Source organism: Limanda limanda, chromosome 12 (genome assembly GCF_963576545.1).
Source record: "Limanda limanda chromosome 12, fLimLim1.1, whole genome shotgun sequence".
Classification (NCBI taxonomy): Eukaryota; Metazoa; Chordata; class Actinopteri; order Pleuronectiformes; family Pleuronectidae; genus Limanda; species Limanda limanda.
The window spans coordinates 16,812,407-16,835,813 of NC_083647.1; the positions used below are offsets into that span (position 1 = coordinate 16,812,407).

Sequence of the window (23,407 nt, forward strand, 5' to 3'; positions counted from 1 at the left end):
TTACACATGGCGGTGTGAAGCAGACATATTGATGTTTATATATCCCCTCAATTGACATTGAAGGGCATGGCTGATATGTGTGTGTGTGTGTGTGTGTGTGTGTGTGTGTGTGTGTGTGTGTGTGTGTGTGTGTGTGTGTGTGTGTGTGTGTGTGTGTGTGTGTACCCCTGCATGCATGTCTGTGTGACAAGACAGAGCCTAAGAGTAAATATGACAGTACTATGGGAATCTTCTCAGTGTTTGGACACACACACACACACACACACTTCCTGGTCGTGGTCCTCTCTGCCAGGGCGCCTTGTGTGTTAACAATATTATTTACAGATGAAGCTGCAAGGAATTAATTATGCAAACAATGTGCGTTAGAAATTATAATGCTGCGCATTGCCAGAAGCCTATTTAAATATTAATCTTTTTTTATTAAATGAATTTTAACCATTTGCAATGTAGCGGTGAAAAGCGTAAGGGCTTGAAGCAGATAAAATTGCAAGTGGCTCCTTTAGTTTCTGAGCACACCGTTCGCTGGCAGCTCGCATGCAAACACATTCATGAGGTGCGTTTGTTTTGAATGTAGTAGAATCAGGTCGTGTTCGTTCATACATTTCAGAGATTTCACGGATTTTTCTACGTTTGTCCTGCAGTGTTTCATTACCACATTGTGCAGCTTATAGGGGACTTGGCTCTTGTGAAATATGTCTATATGTGTGATGCAGGAAAGTTCTGTCTTAAGAGCACAGCAGCCATATGTCTGAAAATACACTTCGGTCAAACATACGGTAGCTTTTATGGAGAAAACAACTCAAAGCTGCCATTAAGGGGCCACAAGAAATAACCTCAGGAGCAGAGGCTTAGTGAGGAATACAGATTTTAGTGTTACGACTCCATTGCAGAAACGTTGCTCTGCTGTAGACAATGAGGCCGCTGAGCATCTCGGACCGACTCGCCGGTAAAACATGTGAGTCTTTCTTCCCTGTGACCCCAATCCCTTCTCTTACTAGTGGGTGGTCGAAGATAATGAGGTAACATCTGGTTTAGAGGATTGCCTTTCATTTGCTGTGCACACACATATGCAGACACACACACACACACACACACACAAGGACAATAAAAGACCATATTGCTCTAAGACGAGACGGCATAAACGTCATGCTCATCAGGTAATGTCCTAATTCAGAACAGCAGAGGGAATAAAAAGCTTAGTAAAACAAACTATGTCATATTATTTCACGTGCAATTAAGTCTTAAAATTAAAATTAACTGCAATACTCATATGGCTGAATACACCTTTATTTTATGGGGTCAACATGCTCTGGAACCGGGTTAGGAAGAGCAGAGAAAAATGGGGGGGGAGAGGAGAGGAGAGGGGGGTGAAAAGGTCGTATGACTAGCCCCTAATTCGTGTAAATCACAACAAGGGAGAATAAATAAAAGCAGGATGAATAGATTACTAACGAGAACGGCATTCAGAGCACATTCCTCCATCAAGGCAAAAAAATAATGAAAGAAAGTGAAAAGTCCTGGATTCCCCCCTATTCCAGATCAACTGGATCCACTCAAACCACATCTTTCCAAAAGGTTTTCATGTAAATCCATTAAGTTGTTTTTTGTTTCTGCTCACAAACAAACTAATACACAAACAGACTGGGGGGAAAACAACCTCCTTGGCAGAGGTGACTGTTAAAAGAAAGTTTTTCTTCTCGATGGCCATTATTGAGAAATGTGTCAAACTTAAGTTTCCTTTCATTTGACAGTGCCATCATTTAGTCTTTAAACTAAACGAATGGTAGGATTATAACAGCAACCACTAAATCATTTTCTGTTAACAGCAGCAGTCATTCTGTGTGAGTCTTCATCAAACAATGGATATCATATTTTGTGCTACACTCCTTCATTCTCATATTTTGTGATGGCTGGGGGAATATGAGCCTCGGAGCCAGATGGACACATCAGAGACAGGAGCCAGCTGAGAAGTGTTGTCTGGATGTGGGACCAGACTCAGCTCGGACAACCGGATTGTTGTTAAGGTTGTTTGGGGGGGGTTCTTGAGAAGTAGCGTGCATTAGTATGTTAGAATGGGCTTCAATTACATCCATTAGTGGATGTGAGGACTGTGACTGGCGCATGCTGGCATGTCTGCGTGAGAGTGGAGGAGATAAGGTTACCAGAAACGTGCTGAGGAGGGGCAGTAAATGGGGGGTGCGTCTCTAAAGACACAGACAGACAGGAGACAGACCCCAGGAACGACAGGTGTTGATGACTGACAATGACTCGCTGAGGTTTCACTTGACGATCCAGTAGTCGTTTGAGTTATTCCCAAATAAGAACAGGAGAACTGCACATTCTCTTAAGATTTTTATGTATGTGAAAATGCAGTTCAGGGATTTAGAAAGAGTCTAAGATTTATCTATTGGAATAAAATTCAGATTATATGAAACAAATTGCAAACGTCAGTGTTTTTATTTTTCTGTTACATTCTGTGCACTTACATTTCTACCCCACATTTCACATGCAGTGGGAAGCCGGCCTGTCTCTTGACACTGGTAATAAAAATGTATTTTTATTCCACTTGTTTATTATGCGTGTCCTTGCCTGGGACAATAAGTAAGCAAGGCCGCAGACATGCTATTTGTTATTTGTTTAGAGAACCCGTGCCTTCTTCACCACACCGGCGAGCGGCGAGCCTGTTTGCGAAGGTGTGGCTGTTTATGAAAGCTGACAAGCAAACCTGGCGCCGCGTGCGAGTGCTGATCCAAAGCGGGCCGGACAAACGTCTGCACACACACCAGCGGTCTGTCGCCGGCTGCCCGCGGACATGTCAAACACGATGATGTGGTGGAAGCCTGCGGTGGAGCTGCCCGCTCACTACCAGGAAGTAGTGACACACACAAAGGCAGACGCACAAGGACACAGACTCATGAAGGCAACTCAAAAGATTGAAAATGACATCAAAAAGTAGTCACTCTTTGGCAATGGCTGCCCCCGGCGCCGACAGCCACTCTGGAGGGAATAGCAACAGAGCAGCTCCATCAACCTGATCTATGATCACACTGGAAGGATCACCCGTCTTCTGCAAACACAGATAATGTTCACGCTATTTATCTTACTCTATTGTCTAATTTCGACAACTCGATAATTGTGTTGCACATGTCAGGCCCCCAGAGCCGGGACAATCCTGCAAAATCGTTTCAAAGTGCCCCAAATTCATTAATTACAGAGTGTGTTAATCTCATTGAAAAGGGGAGGGAACGGAGAGAAGGACCCTCATAACTCATCCAATTAGGTAATTGAGAGCCACTTGGATTAGAGGGAATGAAAGGAGGAGTCCCGCTGGGAGTGAGTATGATTGGCTCGTGTGAATTTGCTTAATGAAAACGATGACGAAATATGTTTGGCAACGACTTCTTTTTCACCCCAATTACTAAAGTGAGACAATGACGTGGCAACCATATCATAAGTTCACAATTCACAAGTGGAATGGCTCTCAGACGACAGCTTGGCTCCGCAAAGGCCCAACGGTTCCCTTGACTTCAATAAAGCTGCACTACATTTCACACACACACACACAGATAGAGAGTTATTTTCATCGAGATCCATGAATTATTCCCTGGGAAAATTATATAAATGTAGAAAAACACCCTCTTTAAAAAAGATTATGAACGAAAATGTAGTGTAAAATAAAAACATAAAAATATAATGATGGAACTGTTCTTCTTTAAAACTGATGCTCAGCACATTTCTCTACCTGCACACTTGAATCATATTCCTGGTGATTCAGCACAGCAGCAGCAGGAACAGCCATGAACACACACTGACAACAACGTGAGAACGGACCTGGCTCGGCACTGCAGGAGATCAGACAACACACAGTGAAGGAGAAAGAACATGACAGTAACCAGAACGGGGCGGCGTCTCATATTCAAAATGGCCAAGAGAAAAAGTTAATGTATAGTTGTGTTGGTGGAGAATCCCTGCGGCTCAAAGATCACTGAGAGGGAAAGCACAAACCTGAGGAGGTGCAACCAAAAGACGCTGAGGTGACTTATGACCTGTTACGCCATATAAAGCCAACTAAAGGCAGTGGTGTATCTATTAGCATTTCACAATGGGGGGGCAGTGCTACATTGCTTTAAGATGTAGACTCAGCGCAAACACAACTTGACAAAAACACAATCTGTTTATTAAAATGCACACTGAGTAATGTAGAAGATTGTTTTGCTCTTGAATAATAAAATCTGATCCCAGAAGTTATTGTAGCTGCCTGGTTCTTTGCTTGTTTTGTTTGTGAATTGGTTCACAATGTTTTCTTCACAAATTAATTCAGATGGGAATTTACAACCTATTAGAAACACTAAAGGCCGGCGCATGCTTCTGCGTTTTCACAGGCCCGGAAGCCGTTCGTTTGGATTGTGAAGAGTTTTCTGTTTGCTGGTTTCTCTCTGGTCGACTCATGTTACAAGAATAAGATTGCGTTGGATTTTTTTAAAGTTGTTGCACTTTTCCAGACTTAATTGTTCCAATCAGTGTAGGATGAAATCTTATTTGAGAGTAGTTTCACTAAAAGGCTCATCCTTAATTGAATTCAGACAAAATATTGATCATTTTCTTTTCGAGTTTGATGAGATGAAATTAAACATTTACTTAGAAGCTGTCTCTGTCTTACTTTACCTTACTTGTAGTCCATCAATGACCTTCAATGATTAAGGCCTTGGGATAGAGTGAGCCCAATGCTGCAAGGTTTAGGATTCTATGAGTAGAGCCCAGAGGTAATTGGACTCATGCTGACGGGCTTTTGAGCAGAAGAGGACACATTTTCTACCTCTTTTCATTTTGTAGAAGCATTAGCCACCTGCGACTCTCCAAGAAGAAAGTTTAATTCTATTTGTAACTGACCACCTGGAGCTTTCTAAACTCTCCAATATAAACCACCATGATACACAGCAAACAGCAGACATCGCATTTGTACTTTCAGACATGCAGGACATCCACTGACTTTTAAAGTGTGTCATGTGATCAGCATCCAAGATTCCAGCTAACCTTTAACAAAATTTGAGATATGGTCGCAATAAAAACAGCCCTGAAAACTAATGGCTCTATACTTACTGTGAATGAAGGTGTGCTTGTTTACTATATGCCATATGGTAGGGCATGTGAAATTAAAATGACATACTGAGGAAATGATACGACTCTTAAGAATAAAGAGTCGACCCGACAGCTCACCAAAAATAAATGTTGTACTCGTTTTCTAAATGATGCTTTTTGTAAATTTGTGAATGGTCTTTATCAGCTGACACCCTATGCTTCACTCCAGCTCCCCCCCCCCTGACCTAGACACAGAATTATTTACAATCTTCACATGACACACTTGTCCAAGGACAGGACAAGACAAGTCGGATAAGATGACATGAAGTGCTTCCCACCAGAAAATACAGAGTAAACTGTATGACAGTGCATGACTCAGTGTTAGATAACGTGTGACCCAGCTAACGGGTATAAATCACCAATGTTCCTTTCTCACTTTGCTCATACATGTTGTGCTTTTGTTGTGAAGATGCCAAATTAAATCAAACCAAAAATTGACTTCGCCATTTATTCAACAGAAATTGCCATAGACAGCTGAGACTGACAATTGGTCGAGCGGGACAATTGGCGGGACCTGCTACCACGGCTCCACAATACGTTCACTACTGACTCTAGCTCTACATGATTTCAAAAGCATAAGATGGTGGTTTAACTGGCGTCCATATCCAGGATATTTTGGCTTCACTTTTGTACAACGGGAGGAAGAGGAGGCGGGTCACCTTTCATTTTATACAGCCTGGGATATAACCAGAAATGAGGCAATTAAATCATACCATGGGACGGGAGGAGGATTGAAGTACTGCTGGCCCGGCTCCACGCACTACAGCAATCGAAGTGGTGCTACGTTAAAGCTGCAAACTGACGCCAAATTCTATTTAATTTTGAACACTGCCAGCTTAAAGGATCTGTGCCATTTAAAGAGTGGATCCCATAATTCCCCTAAGTGCTTCACATTGCAGAAGGCACTATGTACGAATTAATGAACGAATCAACAAACACAAAGCCAAGCTCTTCCTGAGGGGGCCTCTCTGGGGCAATTCGTAAAAAGTACATCATCTAACCTGAGGGAACAATAGAGACACAAATATGTTCCAGCTGGAAAAAGGAAAAGTGAAATGTGTCCATCACAGTCTGCAAAGTTAAAAGTTTGAGAGGGTCAATTTCAGACCAAGTGGAAGGTGTGTATATCTGTGTGAGTGTGTGAGTGTGTGTGTGAGTGTGTGTGTGAGTGTGTGTGTGTGTGTGTGTGTTTTCTTGGGCCGATGTGTCTGTCTGCATGCAGAACACCCCCGTTTATGCATGATTCTGGCTGCTTATCAGCTGACCTTTAAATTGGAGCCGCAGAGCGACTGCAGGCCCAGGGGCTCACGCTCGCACCTGATTGGCTGCTTTGAGTCAGACCTGCTGACAATAGAAATTAACAGAGGCAGGTGGGCATATCCGCAGGCGGAAGGAGTACGGGAGTGGGGAGAGAGATAGGGGAGTCGGGGAGGAGGAAGAGGAGGAGGAGGAGGAGGAGGAGGGGGCCGCATTAATATAAAAAATATATTTCCTCTATTTCCCTCAACTGTCTTTTCTTAAGCTTCAGGAGAGGAGAAAAAAAGTCATTATGTGCTGTGAAGCATGCTAACGCTAGAGCAGGTAAGAATAGAAGAGCTCGGCATTACCTGGATTTCATCTCTCCCTCACTCGTGCTATCTCTCCTTCCATCTCTCCTCTCTCTCTCTCTCTCTCTCTCTCCGTTTCTCTTACTCTTGTACTTTAATGGCAGAGGGGTCTCGGCCAACTGTGATTGCTTGATAGATAGATATCTCCTATTGGAGAGAGGTGCATGGAAGAGGAGACGGGGGCAGAGGATGAGGTGTGTGTTCTGTCGTCCGCAGGGACAAGGGGCTCCGTGTGTCTGTGAGGATGATGGATTACATGGGGGCCACAGGTTTTTGTGTGTCTGCGTGTGTGTTTTGTATGTGTGTGTGGAGTGGGTGGGTGTGAGTGGGGCGCACGGCCCTCTCTTATGTGTCGCTATGTCCACAGTGAAAGCGTGGCAGTGAACTAATTTTTCACAAAGGCAGCTGGAAAAGGTCATTAAATAAAGCTAATGTTTGTGAATGAATCCCCAGGAATTAACGTCCATATCATACGTATATGCAACAGTGCAGCGTTCTGGCAGAAAAGCAAGAGCATTATGTTGTATTGTGGACAACAGCACAGGTGGCTGAGTACGCTGGCATACGCTTGGCCTTCTGTCAGATTAAAATGAGATGAGGAGAAAATGCTTTGGATTTGATTTGCCTGTGTGTGTGTGTGTGTGTGTGTGTGTGTGTGTGTGTGTGTGTGTGTGTGTGTCTTTATGATAACCATTTCACAGCATGGCAGTAACATGTACATGATCTGGTTGCACGGTTGATGGAGTGTCCTTGCCTCCTTGTTCCTCCCTGTCCTTCCCTCTGACAGAGGTTACCAGGTCAGCCAGCTCTTCCTGTTTATTTCCATTCCAGCTATCAGCACGGGCTGTTACTGATACGCACTGTATTCATGAAGACGTCCAGCGTGAGCAATGTGTGCGTGTGTGTGCATGTGTGTCATGTGATGCTCAAATAAACCAGGCCCACGGGGGGAAGACAGAAAGGCCGGCCACAGCACTTCATCTGTCACCAACACAAAAACCTCACCAGTCGCCGAGGAAAGGAAGACAGAGAGCCACTATCGCAACCCCTGTTTGTGTGTGTGTGTGTTTGTGTGTGTGTGTGCGTGTGCTCAGCAATGCATGTGCGTGAGACCTTATCATAGCTGGCCACATTCCTAGCAGGAAGATAAAGGAGGCCAAATGAACCAGATCAGCGCAGTGGGTTTGTGTGTGTGTGTTTTTGTGTGTTTTTGTGTGTGTGTGTATGCGTGTAATATACTGCATGTATGAGTGCGTGTATGTGTGTGGAAGAGAGGGTTTGTCAGTGATGAATAGGAGTTTAAAGACCCACACCTCATGGAAAAAAGCAGAGAAAATCTTCCGGACAACAACAACAATGCTACCCTGCAGGCTGGAATTAATACCAGAGCAGCCCTCCAGGCAAACATCAACAACATTCACACACAATACACAGTCATGTAGCAGCAGTACATGTCATGACAGCCCTGCATTATATTGTCCCCGGCCATTTATGCTTCACTTGTATTCTCCTTTAAATAGGGACGCTAAAAATGTTTTTGCAACCAAATCCTTTCTCAGCAAATTGTGTTTTGAGATGTTTACAGTGTACTGAACACTGCGTGCTGTGTACTGAGAGCACAACCACATCAGATATATTGTATTAGGTTGCCAGTAAACTACAGCATAGTTGTATAGTTTTTATTCTTTAGTTAAGGCCTACCCTAAAAGTAATTTTGATTAAAACAATTTGATTGTTACAGTTTAAATTAAACACACTTTTAAGGGATGTTTTGTATTCTCAAGCAGCGATATCAGTAGTGATCGCAAAAAGGTATTGTTTGGGCTCTCGGGAAACTATTTAAGAAGAGCCCTGGTCTTAGCTCTTTATCTCTATATTGTATCTGATATTTCAACATTATGTCACAAACTCATGTCCTTTATAAGTGTTTAAAATCATATCACTATGTAGAATCCATTCAGTTTTATTCAAAGCAACAGCATAACCACTAGATAGCCACTGGTGGTTAGCAGCAGTAAAGGTCATAAACCCCACCTCTTCCATGTTAGCAGATGGGACATAGACAACATCAGAGCAAGATGGCATCCAGGATATTTAGGCCTCATTTCTGGATAGTAAGAGGAAGTGATAATGCATTGTCCATCTTTATTTACAGTCTGTGGTCGCTCATTTGGCGAACTAAATCAGTTCCGTGTTGGCACCCATTAGATCCCTATTGAAGTCCCCAGAATACTCTCTGTGTTTACTCTGCTGCCTTGAAAAATTCCACAAAGTCTCAGTCTCTCTCTCTCTTCCTCGGATAACGTACAGTAGATGAGTTCCTTCCTTCCGTCGAGCTGAGAAGAGGAATTTTCTGGATGAGGGAGCACATCTCTGCCTCATAAGGAACGTTGTTGCATTTCATTAGGGATAAGATTCATCACAGCAAGCAAACAAGAGAGCCGTGCAAATCACATCGGAGGAATTCTTACACTCTCCTCAGCATTGTCTCTCTCACACACACACACAGACACACACTCACACACACAGCTGATTGGCAAAAGGCACAAAGCAAACAATGGCTAAAAGAGCTGATTCAGGAAGCACAGGGGGACATCAAGGACGCTGATACTATGTGATTGCTCATTACTGCGCACTTCAAAATGACACATTGCTCTGTCATTGGTAAAAAATGACAGTCGGCTGCTTAAAGGTGAACAGATATTTTTGTGTTTTTCTCACTGAACAACGGAACCACTCGTTCTTCGGAGGCCTGTGTCCCAGAGAAGCTGCAGCATTAGAGCTCTCTCCTGGTCAGAGGTCCAGCGCTCTGTCTGAGTGAAGGGACACCCAGGGGTCCGTTTTGGAGATGGCTGTTAAGTCCCAGCGCTGACCCGGGAAAAATGTCTCAGATAAGGCCTGTATACAGACCAATTTAACAGGTCGCAACCTTGTCTCCGAGCGGGAGCGACACAGCAGGAGTGTGTGAACACAGCCTAGGGGATCTGTCCCATGATGAGATGCTGGTGATATCTAACTGTAGCTCTGACCCTACAGCAGTGGCTGTCAGCCTATTGATTCACAGCTCAAACAGCTAGGGAGACAGGGACAGAGTCAGGTTGTGTAGCCTCGGCTGGGACAGTGTGCGATATGTGTGCCTGCGCGTGTATGTGAGGCTGCATTAGACATTTGGTCGAGCATTATGCGCCCAAGGCTGGAAAACCTGAACAACAGCGAGCGGAGAGACTGAGACGGAATTCTGGGGCCTTCGTCGATACTGAATCCAACAGCTGCATACTGGTCGGGACTCGGGACACAACAGATCTATTCATGACAGATGTACACAAATGTGGACACACACACAGACACACTCTTGGCATGTACCGGACAGTGGCCTCGTTGTGCCTAAGGAGATAAGAGGGATGCCATGCCAGCTCTGGGAGTTACAGTGTGGGAGTGCCAGGAGGAGATGTTACCACACACTGCAAGACAATCCTCTGTTTCTCCAAGTGCATAAAACACAATGATCTTGTCTGTCAGCTACAGGCAGCACACTGGCTCCCGTTGAGACAACTGACTGAGCGTGGGATTGGTACTGGAGGTGTGTATAAGTGATATTAGGAAATAAATGGGCTTCTATGAAAGCTTTGATATTGCTATAAACAAGTCACATAGAACAGAAGAGACAGAGGGAGAGTGTGTGTGAGAACAACAGCCTGAAAATATTTGCTTTTCAAAAGAGAAGGAACAGGGAGCTGTGGTTTACAGTGTTCGGTCCCTGAAAGAGAAGCATCTATTCCCAGTCTTTATGTGTGAGCGGAGTGGGTGGTGCAGGACATGAATTGACAGCTCATCTAACACTAAGGCTCCAGATGGAGAAATAATATCATTAGGAAAGATTATTTCTGTCTATCCATCAATCCATCTATCTATTCATGTATTTAATAGATAGATGGATTGTATTTATAAATATACTCGGGTAGCTTCGTTAAACTTTGTCTCTCTATCATTCAGCATTATAGGAGACATATGATGCTATGATGTTTTATCTGATTTACAATAGTATTTAATCTTATTTTCCAAATGATGTAGAAAGGAAGTTAAACGTATTGTTTATTGAAGTAAAATTATATTCCAGTGCAATATGTTGTTTCGCAGGTTGACAATTTATCACCATCTTGTCAGAGATAGTTTCAAGGAAACATATTGTGCTCATAATCACCTTCATAATTTTAATTTGGCTTATTAGTTGAAAATGGTTCCATGCTCCAATGCTCAGACAACACATCACTCTTCTTGCTGCAGCTCCTCTATTCAGCCTCTGTCTGAAACTCTTGGCTTTAGCTCCCGTCTCTTTAAGAGCCGGCCTCCTCTGTTGTGATTGGTCAATCGCATCACGTGTAGGAAATGTCGGCCACTGCTTGGACTTTACCTGGCTTTGTTACAGGGCTTGCCACAGTAACCACTGGGCATTGATGCAAATTTGTGGCATCGTGATATCAAATGAAAATATCTGCACGACTACTGACGAGGTGTTTCAAGAGTTCCAAGAGCTGTGAGTTCTGTGTAGGTAGAAGAGCTCTGATGGACTTTGGGTTTTTAACTTTGAGGACGTTTCACATACCCAAAAACTTCACACACAAAAAAGAAAAACTGAGAGGCTAATAATGGCTCCTACGAAACTTTAAAAAGATAGAAACTCTACTGGATGCCTTTTTAATTGCTGAACGGGAAGCATCACGCTTGTTAGGCAGATCGAGTCCTGTGCTTTGGCAAATGTGTGCTTCCCTCCCTGGCCCAGAGTGGTCTCTCTGTGAGAGGTCAATAACAGGGCCGTCTGCCAGGTGAGAGGTTGGCTCGGGTTTAATCGATGCTCGCCAGTGGAGGACACACACATGCAGGCGGGCAGGTAGAAAGGCCGGCACAGTAGCTACCACGCAGAGATAAAACTACTCCCGGTGGGTTTCACCAGCCGACTGCTGAGCCTGTGCCACAGTGGAGAAACTCACGCTTCAAAACGGTTCAGGGGATTGATCTGACAGCTAATTTAGAGAGGAGATTTGCTAATAAGGCAGGCTTTTCTTTTCCGTCCTTTGTCTTTCCCTGCTATCTCTTTCAGCTCCCTTCTCCCCTTTTTTTTAGACATGAGCAAATACTAACAGATAATGTTAGCGAATTAACTAGACAAGAGATTCAAATTGGATATTGATTATAAGACTAAAGCCTTGTGGTTCCTCGCGTCAAAGCCTGTGTTTAAGTGACTGATTGACAGTGTCACTCTCCACTTCCTACTGATTGTGGTGAGCGGTGTTTGGGTTCTGTTGTGCCTCTAAACCTTGAATGGGCCCACATCATGTCACACCACGCTAAGTGCTTTGACGCAGCCACACAAAGAGCCCGGTCTATCTGAGGCTAATCTCCCCCAGGTCCACCCAGGTGGGGGCTTTCAGAGAGAGCAAGGACAAAGTATTTCCCTCAGCATCCCGGCACAATGCGGCCTGACGGACAGCACAAAGGACAAAGTCTGTCCAATGGATCTTTAAGTGGAGGAAAGAGAAAGAAAAACGGTTTCCGGGGACGGGCACAAACGCTGGTCATGCAGAGAAAAGAAAAGATAGAAAACAGGATGCATTCTTGAAAGTTGCAAGATTCCCAGCGAAACGTATAGAGAAGTAAAGCTTAAGTATTGTACTTTCCAGAACTGAGCAGCTCTGTGGGATCCCCTGGTACAAACCGCAGCAGCAACACAGGCTACAAATACATGTCAATATCTCTCACTGCCTTTCACAGCCTGGTGAACGCGTGGTTGTTCGTCACTTCACTGACACAGTGGCAGTACCAGCATAAAAATGATTAATAACACAAAGGGACAAGCTCGCACGAGGACGGAGCCGCGTCACGCTGACACACCATCTGTCCTAGCATTCACACTCCAAACCATTTAAAAGTCTGTAACTCACTGTTCACGTTCTTGAAGATGTTGAGAATGGGGAGGATCTGTCGGTAGTACGGAACCAGGGCCTCTCCCACCATGTCTGCAGACATCACCAGATGCTGCAGGACTTTGAGCGTGGTGCAGATCACCTGGCGGTTCCTGGTGTTCAGGGCGTCTGGAGGGGAGACAACACTGTCAGTGAGGTTTTCAAACTTGTCATTATAGGATGTAGACTGGATTTACAGACTGTTTGCTCAGGCGGAGGCTTGGAGGTACAGTAAATGGAGACCAATTCTAGAGTCTGCAACTATATCGTACATGCAATGTGTTTCGAAGACACACGGCTAAAATACACATCAATCTTAACACACGCACAACCCCCCCCCCCCCCCCCCCCGCCCCTTTCACTTGAAACCATTTCCTTTATATAGCTGGGCTTTGATTCAGACTGGCTTGTCTGCAATCAGTGATTTCAAATGCACTAGGGAGGCAGGGGTAAGTGAGAGCCAATCACTGGGCTATTTGGCCTACAGCTGCACTTAACTCCATCTCCCACTGATAGAGAGAACAAAAAGGAATGATGGCGGGAGAGACGGAGGGCGAGAGAGAGAGAGAGAGAGAGAGAGAGAATGAGAGAGAGAGAGGAAAGGTAGGAAAAATAACAAAATGTCAGAAAGCGATAAAGAGACATGACAGGCAGAGGGCAAAGGCTCAGGAAATTACTGTGATTACCAACTAAGACTGACATTTTTTTTCAAGTTCTTTACGCATGTTGTAGTCTTTCTGTGGGTGTGAGTGCTGGTAATTCCCTTTGTGCAAACTGTCAGTCTAAAGCTGCACACTCCTTTTTAGAAAAACAGACCAAAGCTCTTTCGCTTTAGGAAACCTTAAACTGTCATTTGATGCCTACTCGCACAAAAAGGGAATCGTAATGGCATCACAGCATCCATTTTGCAAGTAAGCGCACACAACAACAAGAAATGAAAAGAACCAAAAAATAAAAAGCATTTCGAAACAGAGAAGTCAAAACAAAGGAGGCAGCTCGAGTGGGTGAGTGGGCAGAGACACCACGAGCTTGGGAACTAAAAACTGAAATAAACTTATTGCAAGAAATCAAAAGACACAAGAAATTGACAAAAAAAAGGAAAAAATAAATATAACAGCTACTGTTGCACTAAGTTTTTACACCTGTCTTTGAGAAATGTACATTTATGGAGAAGTTGCAAACTTAAATTTAATGCTTTCTCTCCCTCTTTCAATTGTCTCATTCTGTCCTGACACCTGATTTTGAAAGAGGGCTGGAGCTGTCACATGACAAATGGCAGCCAACCGACACATCTACAGGACCAGAATAAAAACAAACTCAGGAAATGTGTTGATGATGACAAACCTCAGGTTCAATCAAGTTGTTTAGCAAGCAACTCTGAAGCAAGGCTGCTCATTTGCTTAAGAAACAGTTGAGTGAACAATATAAACTCAGAGAAAAGTCGACACACATCACAACTATCGCTGCAGATATAGAACGTGCTAATGAAAGCTCTGGACGTAGCGCTGCCACGAAAACAAAGCTATATTGATTCTGCTCTTGATAAATCCCTCTCTGTCTCAATCAGTAAAATCAATTAATACATAACGTAAGTAAATAACGTATCATTATTACTCGTGATGACATCCTTACTATTCCCATCCCGAGCGCTGGATTCAAACTGACTTGAGAAGACCGAGACGAAAAGGGAGCAACAACCCTAAAATATCGTGTGACAGTTTGAGCGCTTAGTGAACAGCATAATGCACCCCCCACCCCCCCCCACCGCCTGTGTTAAAACGGCTCATATGCAAATAGAAAATACTGTCACAACCGCACCCACGCACACACACTAAAAACAGTCACATGCACAGATATACACACACACAATCACACAGACATGCACATGCACACAAATTACCGCACGTAAACAAACACATTAGAAGCTATCAGGCTAAATGTCAGCTTCAGTCATAGGCGCAGGCAGCGGTGAACATGGCAGCAGCAGCAGCAGTAGTAGTGAAATATGAAGTTATATGTAGAAGAGTCTAAGATGATGTTATTCCTATCGGTCATTGTTTGCACCCACTGTGACATCAACACAACATCTCTCCCTTTCTTTCTCGTGATTGAGGCTCTGTGTATTCGATGTAGTCGTCTCCGAAACGATAGGTGTCACCGCCGAGAAAAAATACAACCCCACTGATGGGAAAAGGTTTAATTTGATTACATTACATTAGATTACATCACACTTTATTGTTGGAATCTCTTCTGACGTTTGTCTTGCATTCCAAGACGTCCATTGCCAAACATTTAATTTACACAACAGAACAAAAAAATGGTTTTATAAAGAATAGTAACATGCAGGAAGCTGATAGGTCGAAGGAATAAAACCTTACATTTGAGCTGGGTACGTATGGGAGGATTTGATTTGTTGTATAAGTGAGAGAAAATTACAAACTGAACTAGGCCCATTGTCCATTTCAGCATATGAGAGCTTCGCCTATAGACGTGTCTTTGTCCGTGTCAGTGATGGTGTAAGTGTATGCGAGTGTGGGTGAGGCCTGTAGCGAGGACCAGATGATGCTGAATGAGCGAATGCATTGTGCTCCGTGCCATCTCTCCATCTCTGCCCCAGTGTCTCCGCATACAGACAAGCGCGGCGATATCTGCCATCACCCAGATAAGATGGAATGTGGAATGACAGGAATTTCAAACCTACATAACAAACAATGAAATTCTAATTACCAGCCAGCGCAAACAATTTTCCCTGTTGTGACATTTGGACCGCGAGACTGTTCAATTATTCATTGGCACTCTCGCCTGGCTGAAAAAAAAAGAAAAGAGAAAAATTAAAAGAGAGGGGGAGAAGGTAGCTGAGGACCTGATGTATTAATGCTTGTTTAAAAAACCTGTGTTGAGACAAATCTGAATAAAGCAATCGTCTATTCATGCTCGGAACTGTTTCGTATTCACTGTGAAAATAAAACAAGGCTGACCTTGTATTCTATTTCCCTTGAAATGTCAGAGGTAGGGAGACACGTCGAGAGATTTTAGCAGTGAATTGTTCTCGCTCGGAGTATAAATATACTTTTCAGATCACAGGAAGATGTTCCCTTGCAGTGCCGTGACTGAGGATCTCCTTGTAATGAAATTCTCATTTTGGCTCAAAGCTGAACAAATGTTATGCCAATCAACGAGGCTCAGTGGAGACATGGCTCGGAATCATCCTCCCTATTTAAAGACAACGGAAAAAACCCAGACCCCAGCATTTCAGTAACAGTTTACCCTTCCTCTTTATGTTACCATGATCCTGACTCTTTCTGTTTCAGCTCCGTAACAAAATGTCAGTATTTCATATAAAACCATTCACTATCCTCATCCTGCACACTCAGCTGTTTTAATATTATTATTATTATAGCTGATATTAATATTATTATTGTTGAAGTGTTCACTTACAACACCGGGAAAAACACTCTTTGAAATTAATTAGAACCAATCAGCTGTATATAAAGATGGCCGCCATGACAGCTCCCAAAAGTGAAGCCACATCATCTCAATTGCCCCCTTGTGGCTAGCTGCAATATTGTCATAAACCCGCCTTCCTCCATGTTAGCAGATAGGACAAGGACCAAACTATAAAGTCAAAGTCCACATTAAATAAATGTTTTCATCACACTAATGTATGTTTAAGTTTTACCATTACCTATTAGTTATTTGAGGCAATCTAATTGGGAAGAATGTCATGATTGACAGCTCAGACCGACTCGCGATTGGTCGACCACACGTTGGTGGGACGTGGACACTGCAGCTCAGCCCCTCAATCGCTGCGGCACAGACTCTGGCTCAAAATGACGCCAAGGCACAAGATGGCGGCATTCGCTTCATTTTGGCTTCATTTCCGAACGATGGGACAAAGTGAAGACAAGTTGTCCATCTGGATACATCGGATGGATACCGTTTATGTCAGAACCACAACAATGTACTATTCTTCTTCCCTTCTTTCAACACATTTCTAGTTTAATTTACAATAAACATAAACATTGATTCCATATCCGTACAAGCATCTTTTACTATCTTGTTTTATCCTCTTTTCTTCACCTAGAGTCTCTCTGGTGAGGTGTGATGGGAACCCAATATACAGTGTGTGAAAGAGTTCAGCGTTTAAGTCAGTGAGGACACAGCGTTGAAGTATAATGTCAGACGGAGCCTCCTTCATTGTGTATTCTCATTGGGTGACCTGCAGTCATCATCAAAATTCACCAGGGCCTGACATGACTCAGTCGCTCTGCAGATAAGAGCCTGCCAGCCACATTGAAGATGTATTAACGTCAGAGGAGAAAAATATATATCTTGCCTTTTTAAACTGCAGACAGCGTTTTACTTCCTTCCACTTTTCTATCATCCCTTCTTCTTCCGTGCTCCATAGAAAAGTAATTAATCTGCAACGGAGACACGGACTGGCGGCTTCGCCTCGTGGACGGTGAAACAGGCCTGATTTTTAATAAACCAAAAAGTTAATAAGGAGCAGGCCATTTAAAATTCCATTATCAGTGAGAAGTGTGTGTTTTCATGGGGAGCAGAACCATCACCTTTGGTCTGGCCTCCCGAAGGCAAACGACCGAAACCGCTGAGAGGTTCGAGTTTGTAAATTAAAGCCTAAAGTTAGCGAGTGGCCCAGTCACTCGCTGTATAATGTTTAGCAGTGTGTGAAGTGGGTGCCTCTTGATAACGGCTAAAATACACGTTAGGCTATCCAAATATTTAAAGAAGCAGTGAGTAGGATTTAATGACATCTAGCTGTGATGTCAGAGACTGCAACCGACTGAATTCCCCTCACTACGCCCTTTAGGAGAAATGGTGTTGAGACAACATAAAAACATGAAAGGCCCTTGAAATAGCCAGTTTTTGGTTTGTCTGCTCTGGGCCACTGTAGAAAACATGGGGGTATAGCATGGTGGGGTCTGTGGAAGAGGACCCCCTACCTGTGTGGGTATGAAGGACTCAGTCTCAGTTAACGACAGCTCAACTGTCCTTAGCTTAGAGTGGTTATACATGAATGAAAACATCATAATTAATTATTTATAATAGATCTCTAAAATTGTATGCACCGGTTTTTTGAACAATCTTTTAAAAGACGTTGGTGAATCAATAAATTGCACTGGTAAAGTTAATTTATGTATTTATTCAATCAATGTTACTTTTACTAAATAATTTCTCAAAAATCTAGATAATAAAGTCAACAACTAAACCAAAATCAGTAACATGCAGGAGAAACTAGATGTGTCAGTGTGTAAGCTGTGTGGTGAAGAGGGGTGGGTGACAGACTGTGCCAGGGTCAGTCCTTCACTGTGTCCCTGTGTTTCCAACAGCCCTGCCTGGTGTTGGCCGTCACGCCCCTCTGCCTCCACATACGTCCAATACACACACACACACACACACACACACACACACACACACACACACACACACACACACACACACACACACACACACACACACACACACACACACACACACGACTGGCCAACTGTCCATGACTTGAACACTCGTCTCAGGCTCACAGGGCGCCACTTAAAGGCTCCCACTTCGAAACTGACACTCGACTTGGCAGCTGCGCCAAACAAAAGGCGTGTGTGTGTGTAGGTGTGTGTGTAGGTGTGTGTGTGTGTGTGTGTTCGTGTGTGTAGACATTTTCCAACATAAGTCACAAAAACTCTGCACTCCTGTTACTTCCCTGTACTTTGATCCTGCTGTTGTCCACCACACAAGAAACCTTTCCTATCCGCATTACCGTAAATTCTCATGTCTATTTTTGAAGTCGTCCAACACTTCCCCTTGCGATGTGACCTTTCCGCCCACCTCCATCTGCCAAGTTGTGTGAGTGTGTGTGTGAGTGTGTTTGAGTGTGTTTGAGTGTGTGTCAGTGTGTGTCAGTGCGGAAAAAGGTAAGGAGGCCCAACCGATGACACAGTTAAATGTGGCACGTCACCGCATTCATGGCAGATTATCAGGCATGCTTTTAGAGCTGCCCTCTTCCGGCAAACACCAAGGCAAGGACGCTTCGCCCTGAGGTTTAATGTAATAATAGGAACAGTATGACTGAGAAACCAAATTAGGACTTGTCACAGGACTGGTCGTATGGTAATGTTAGAATCTGTTGTAGCACGAGCGTGGAAGACAGGTGAGTCTATTCCTGGCTAAGCATGTCGGTCTATTTTGGTTACACTCCTCTGTAGCGTTGCCTGAGAGTGCTTTGGAAGTGCTATTGTGTGTCATTATTCAAAAATGTATTATTACATTTGGGATATAGATGAAGATGCTATTAAGGATATTTAAAGAATAATTAGCTAATTGATTTAAAGAAAAAAAAATGTCAATATTTGTGATACCTTGTGTTGAGATCTGTTTTTTTCAGCAGCTAGACTACATTTGTGCCCCCATCCTGTTTGTGCTATTCTAATTTATTTAAATATGCAGCTAGTTACACCATCAGCAACTGGGAATGCCGTCTGGTGCCGGGATTTGTCAGCAAACACAAATCAAAATGTAATGATGCTGTCATCAAAATAGTGAATAATGTAATAATGACATGGAAAGATATTTATGGGGACGGCAATTAAACTGTAACTGAGCAGATTAATTGACTGTCAATCACTCATGAAATAACAATGTTTACTTACGAGGGCTTTGCCGAAGGAATTCAAATGAAGAAGAGAGCCGAGCCGTCCTGCTGCAGACGTTAATTAAATAGTTGCTGTATCTTAACTGCTTAAAATTATAGCAATGATTTTGGAGGATTATTCAACATATTTCCTCACTGAAAAAAGAACTATCACAGTGATGCATTTTTCAAAAGCACAATTTCCATCTCTGGTTTCTTTCTTCTTTTCCTCGTATTCCTTAAGTGTTGAGATAACCACATGTTTTTCCTTCAGTGAATGTTAAATGACGATCAACACACACACACACACACAGAAACAGACACACACAGGGCCACTTGGGAAAGGAGCCGTGATGTGTGTGATTGGTAAACCATGAGCGCAGACACCTTCCCAGACTTACTCTTGATGGGGATGATGAGCTGGGGGACGACAGGCTGGATCTTGGGGCCTCCGTGCTCCAGCATGTCGTGGACTCCCTGGCGGGCGAAGAACTCGTACGGATGAGCCGTCTCGCACAAGCCGTCAAAGAACAGTGGCAGGTAGTGAAGGTAGTCCAGTTTTTCAATCTCCACCTGAGGACAGACAATCACATTTACATTAAAAAGGTATTTTTAGCTGCTTGTTTAATCCAGAGAGATGGATTGAGAGAGAGGGAAGACATTCTTTCTTGTGCTATTTGTCAGTACATGTACAGCTGCTAATGGAGACATTATCTAGCAGCGGCGGCAGGCTGTTTAGCTGCTTTCAGAAATGGACTAAAGTCTGGAAGATTTTTTGAACGTTTTACAGGATATTTTCCTGACCTTTTCCATGAAAAACGTTCGCAAATTTCTCATATATTTCTGTAAAATTCACAGCGAGCAGGTGAGCGTGTTGTTGAGGTTTCTAACGCACAATGGACACGCAAACTGGAACATTACAAACATGTCACGTTGACAAAAAAACTTGAAAAGACAATGAGATTCTACAGCTCCACCCAGGTGCCACTCCATGAGATTTCTTGGAAATCCCTCGCTGCCGCCTTTAAATCTTGGCTTTTTGGCTTTGCTTGACCTTGGCTTTGCACAAAATCCAGGGCTAAAGCTCCTCTAGCACTCATTCATAACCTTTACAGTAAAAACATTCTCTCACACACACACACACACACACGCACACAATGGCGGGGGACAGCTGTTCAGGAGATCATGACACAGCGGCATGTGGCATCTTGTGGGCTGACATGTTAACACCTGTTTATAGCGTTTACAGGACAGACATAAAGGCGCTCACACACACACACACACACACACACACACACACACACACACCGTCGACTGGGAGATGAAGACATTGGGCCGGCTACAGGCCACAGGCGGACTTTGATGTTTGCCTGAGCGTGTGGGTTCGGTGTGACACATTAAAGTGAAGTCTTTAATGTGTGTAAAGCCATCAGAAGAAAGCTACTCAGACACACTGGGCTGGAAAGACCAGTTGACCCACAGGAGGCTGTCCTTGAGCCCTGGGTGCTCGTGCGTGTTTACTGCAATTCACCCAAGAATGTTACGCAGACGTGTTTCGTAGATTATCCGTGTCGTGGATCTGGTTGTTGACTGTATTTATAACAGCGACATCAGCTGTGGTGCTGCATTCCAATGGCAATACAGTGTTGAGTGAATGGATCGTGGTTGAGGGGGTGACTCTGTTTTTTCATGCAATGAAAGGTGATCCCCTTGGTGCAGAGGCAAATAGCCCCCAGCAGCCTGCAGTCCTTGAGGACAGCTGAAGCCATGAGGACGAGACACTTTTTTGTCCACGCAGACGCACACACGCACACACACACACACACACGCACACGCACACACACACAAACACACACACACACACACACACACACACACACACACACACACACACACACACAGCTGGGTCACGCTGGTCTGTGCTGAAATGTCACCCAGCCAGTGACGCTTTCAAGTCCCCAGCCCTCACTCAGCCGCCGGTCAGAGCCAAGACTTCAAAGCAGCCCCCCCCCCCCTCTCCTGCTGCCAATGGCAATGCACCCACCCCACCCAAGCCCCCCCTCTCCTGGTAAACACAGAGATGGAGAAGGAGAGACTAAAAGAAAGGAGAGACGGAGAGACGGAGAGATGGCGACAGAGACAGAGAGCTCACACTGTTAGCGCAAAGAGACAGGGCTGATTGCTTTGAGGCAATTTACCGAGCAACCTTGAACTTTCCCTGCGCTTGGTCAAGATCATCATTGTGAGTCAGTCGGGCTGGAGATGAGAACAAAAGCAAACACGGGCCCAGAGAGAAGGAGAAGCGAAGGACTAGAGGGGAAGAGAAGGACTAGAGGGGCAGACGGGGTGAGGCACAGCTTTGCCTGAGAGTCCGTGGCACACAGAGACATGTCAAGGCGTGAGCACCTTTTTTACTTTGGCCACACAAAACGAATGTAAAGCTGTCTCCGTACATTTATCTTTATTTTATTTATTTATTGCTGTGTTTTATTTTATCGTTGTATTTGTTGTCAAGCGCCTTCTATTGCAGCTTTGCTTGAAAGACAAATTAGGTCTGATTTGAACATCTTAAACGACAAATAGCAAGTCACATACTAGAGATTCAAGGGAGATACCTTGCTTGATTTATTAATGGCTCCTCTTTCTCATTTGGAAAAGAAAATACATATATATCTTTATACTGAATATTCATATTTTTTTATCTCCCTTAATTAAATATGAGAAAAATATCAGACAAAATAAGAAAGAAAAGAAAATACATATATATCTTTATACTGAATATTCATATTTTTTATCTCCCTTAATTAAATATGAGAAAAATATCAGACAAAATAAAAACTACAATGGGGCTGAAGTGAGAATCACACTGTTTTGTTGAGCTGTAGAAGAGTAAACTCAGTTTAATTCTATGATTAACTGATGTGATGAATCATATCACATGTCATCAAGACAATAAAGTCAAATTATGTAAAAAGGAAGATGGTTATAAAAGCGATTCTAATCATCAGGGATCTCCTGGTAATTGCTATTAGTACAATTTCAGATCTCACAGTCTCACCTACCATGTTGTGACACTGCTACAAGTTCAGGGAATAATTACCCGGGAATATTAATATGGTGTTGCTGCATGTGAGGCTGACTCTGAACTCTTTCATGCTCTTTATCAAAATCACATGAAGCACTTAGGGACTGGCTGAAGATTCCAGTTAGCTCTGAAGGAGACGGGGGCAATCAGCAGACACCTTCACACACTTATATAGCCCAGATACACACATACACACGTACCCGTTCCCAGAGAATCTTAATCAGCAGCTGCGCCGAGCGGTAACTCTTGCATCCGTTATCGATTGTCCGCCCAGGTTTGTTTGTCTTTGGGTGCCTGTGGGAATCCCCCCAGAGTCCGGGGAGTCAATGAGAGTGGAGCACAGAAAGACTATCAGCCAAGTAGCAGCAATTAGCCCTGGGACACAGACCCGCACGTCTCCTCTGGACACACAGCAACAGACCTGACTCAAGCAAGTGCGAGGAGAGAGTCTCCTCATTAAAAAACAGTATCCGAGGCCCCTGACAGGCACCGGAGACCAGGAGGAGCTGGAAAAAAAGCAGGCTGCCACTTTCCACAATGCCTGGATGATAGCGTGTGTGCATATGCGTGTCTTCGTGTGTTTGAAAACATGTGGGAGGATAAATGTGTGTGTGTACAAATGCTTTTGTGTAACCTGATGTATACGCTGTGCATGCTCACACGTGATAAGCTATAAGTCTGGTTTGCCAAGGTGATGTGAGTCATTAAAGCTAGAAAAGCTAATCTATCAAAACCAGAGATTCTATAAAGAAGGATAAGATACAGTGTGAAAGTCCATCCGTCCATCCGTCCATCCGTCCATCCGTCCATTATCTGAACCCTTTATCCTTTAAAAGTCTCAAGGGAGCCGGAGACAATCCCAACGGACACAGGGTGAGAGTCGGGCGACACCCTGGACATGTCGCCAATCCATCACAAGCCCAACATACAGAGACAAACAACCATTAAATCCACACCTACTTAGAGTTGCCAA

At 43.8% G+C, this 23,407-nt stretch overlaps 1 protein-coding gene across 1 annotated transcript in view; it reads right to left on the reverse strand.

Annotated features, from left to right (window-relative positions):
• pacrg (PARK2 co-regulated) overlaps positions 1-23,407 on the reverse strand; it is a 131,184-nt gene that overhangs the window by 47,115 nt on the left and 60,662 nt on the right. Inside the window, exons 3-4 of the mRNA XM_061082147.1 lie at positions 19,751-19,922; positions 12,686-12,835 (exon numbers count right to left, since the gene is read on the reverse strand). Coding sequence (XP_060938130.1) covers positions 12,686-12,835; positions 19,751-19,922 — 322 coding nt within the window. The remainder of the gene's footprint in view (positions 1-12,685; positions 12,836-19,750; positions 19,923-23,407) is intronic.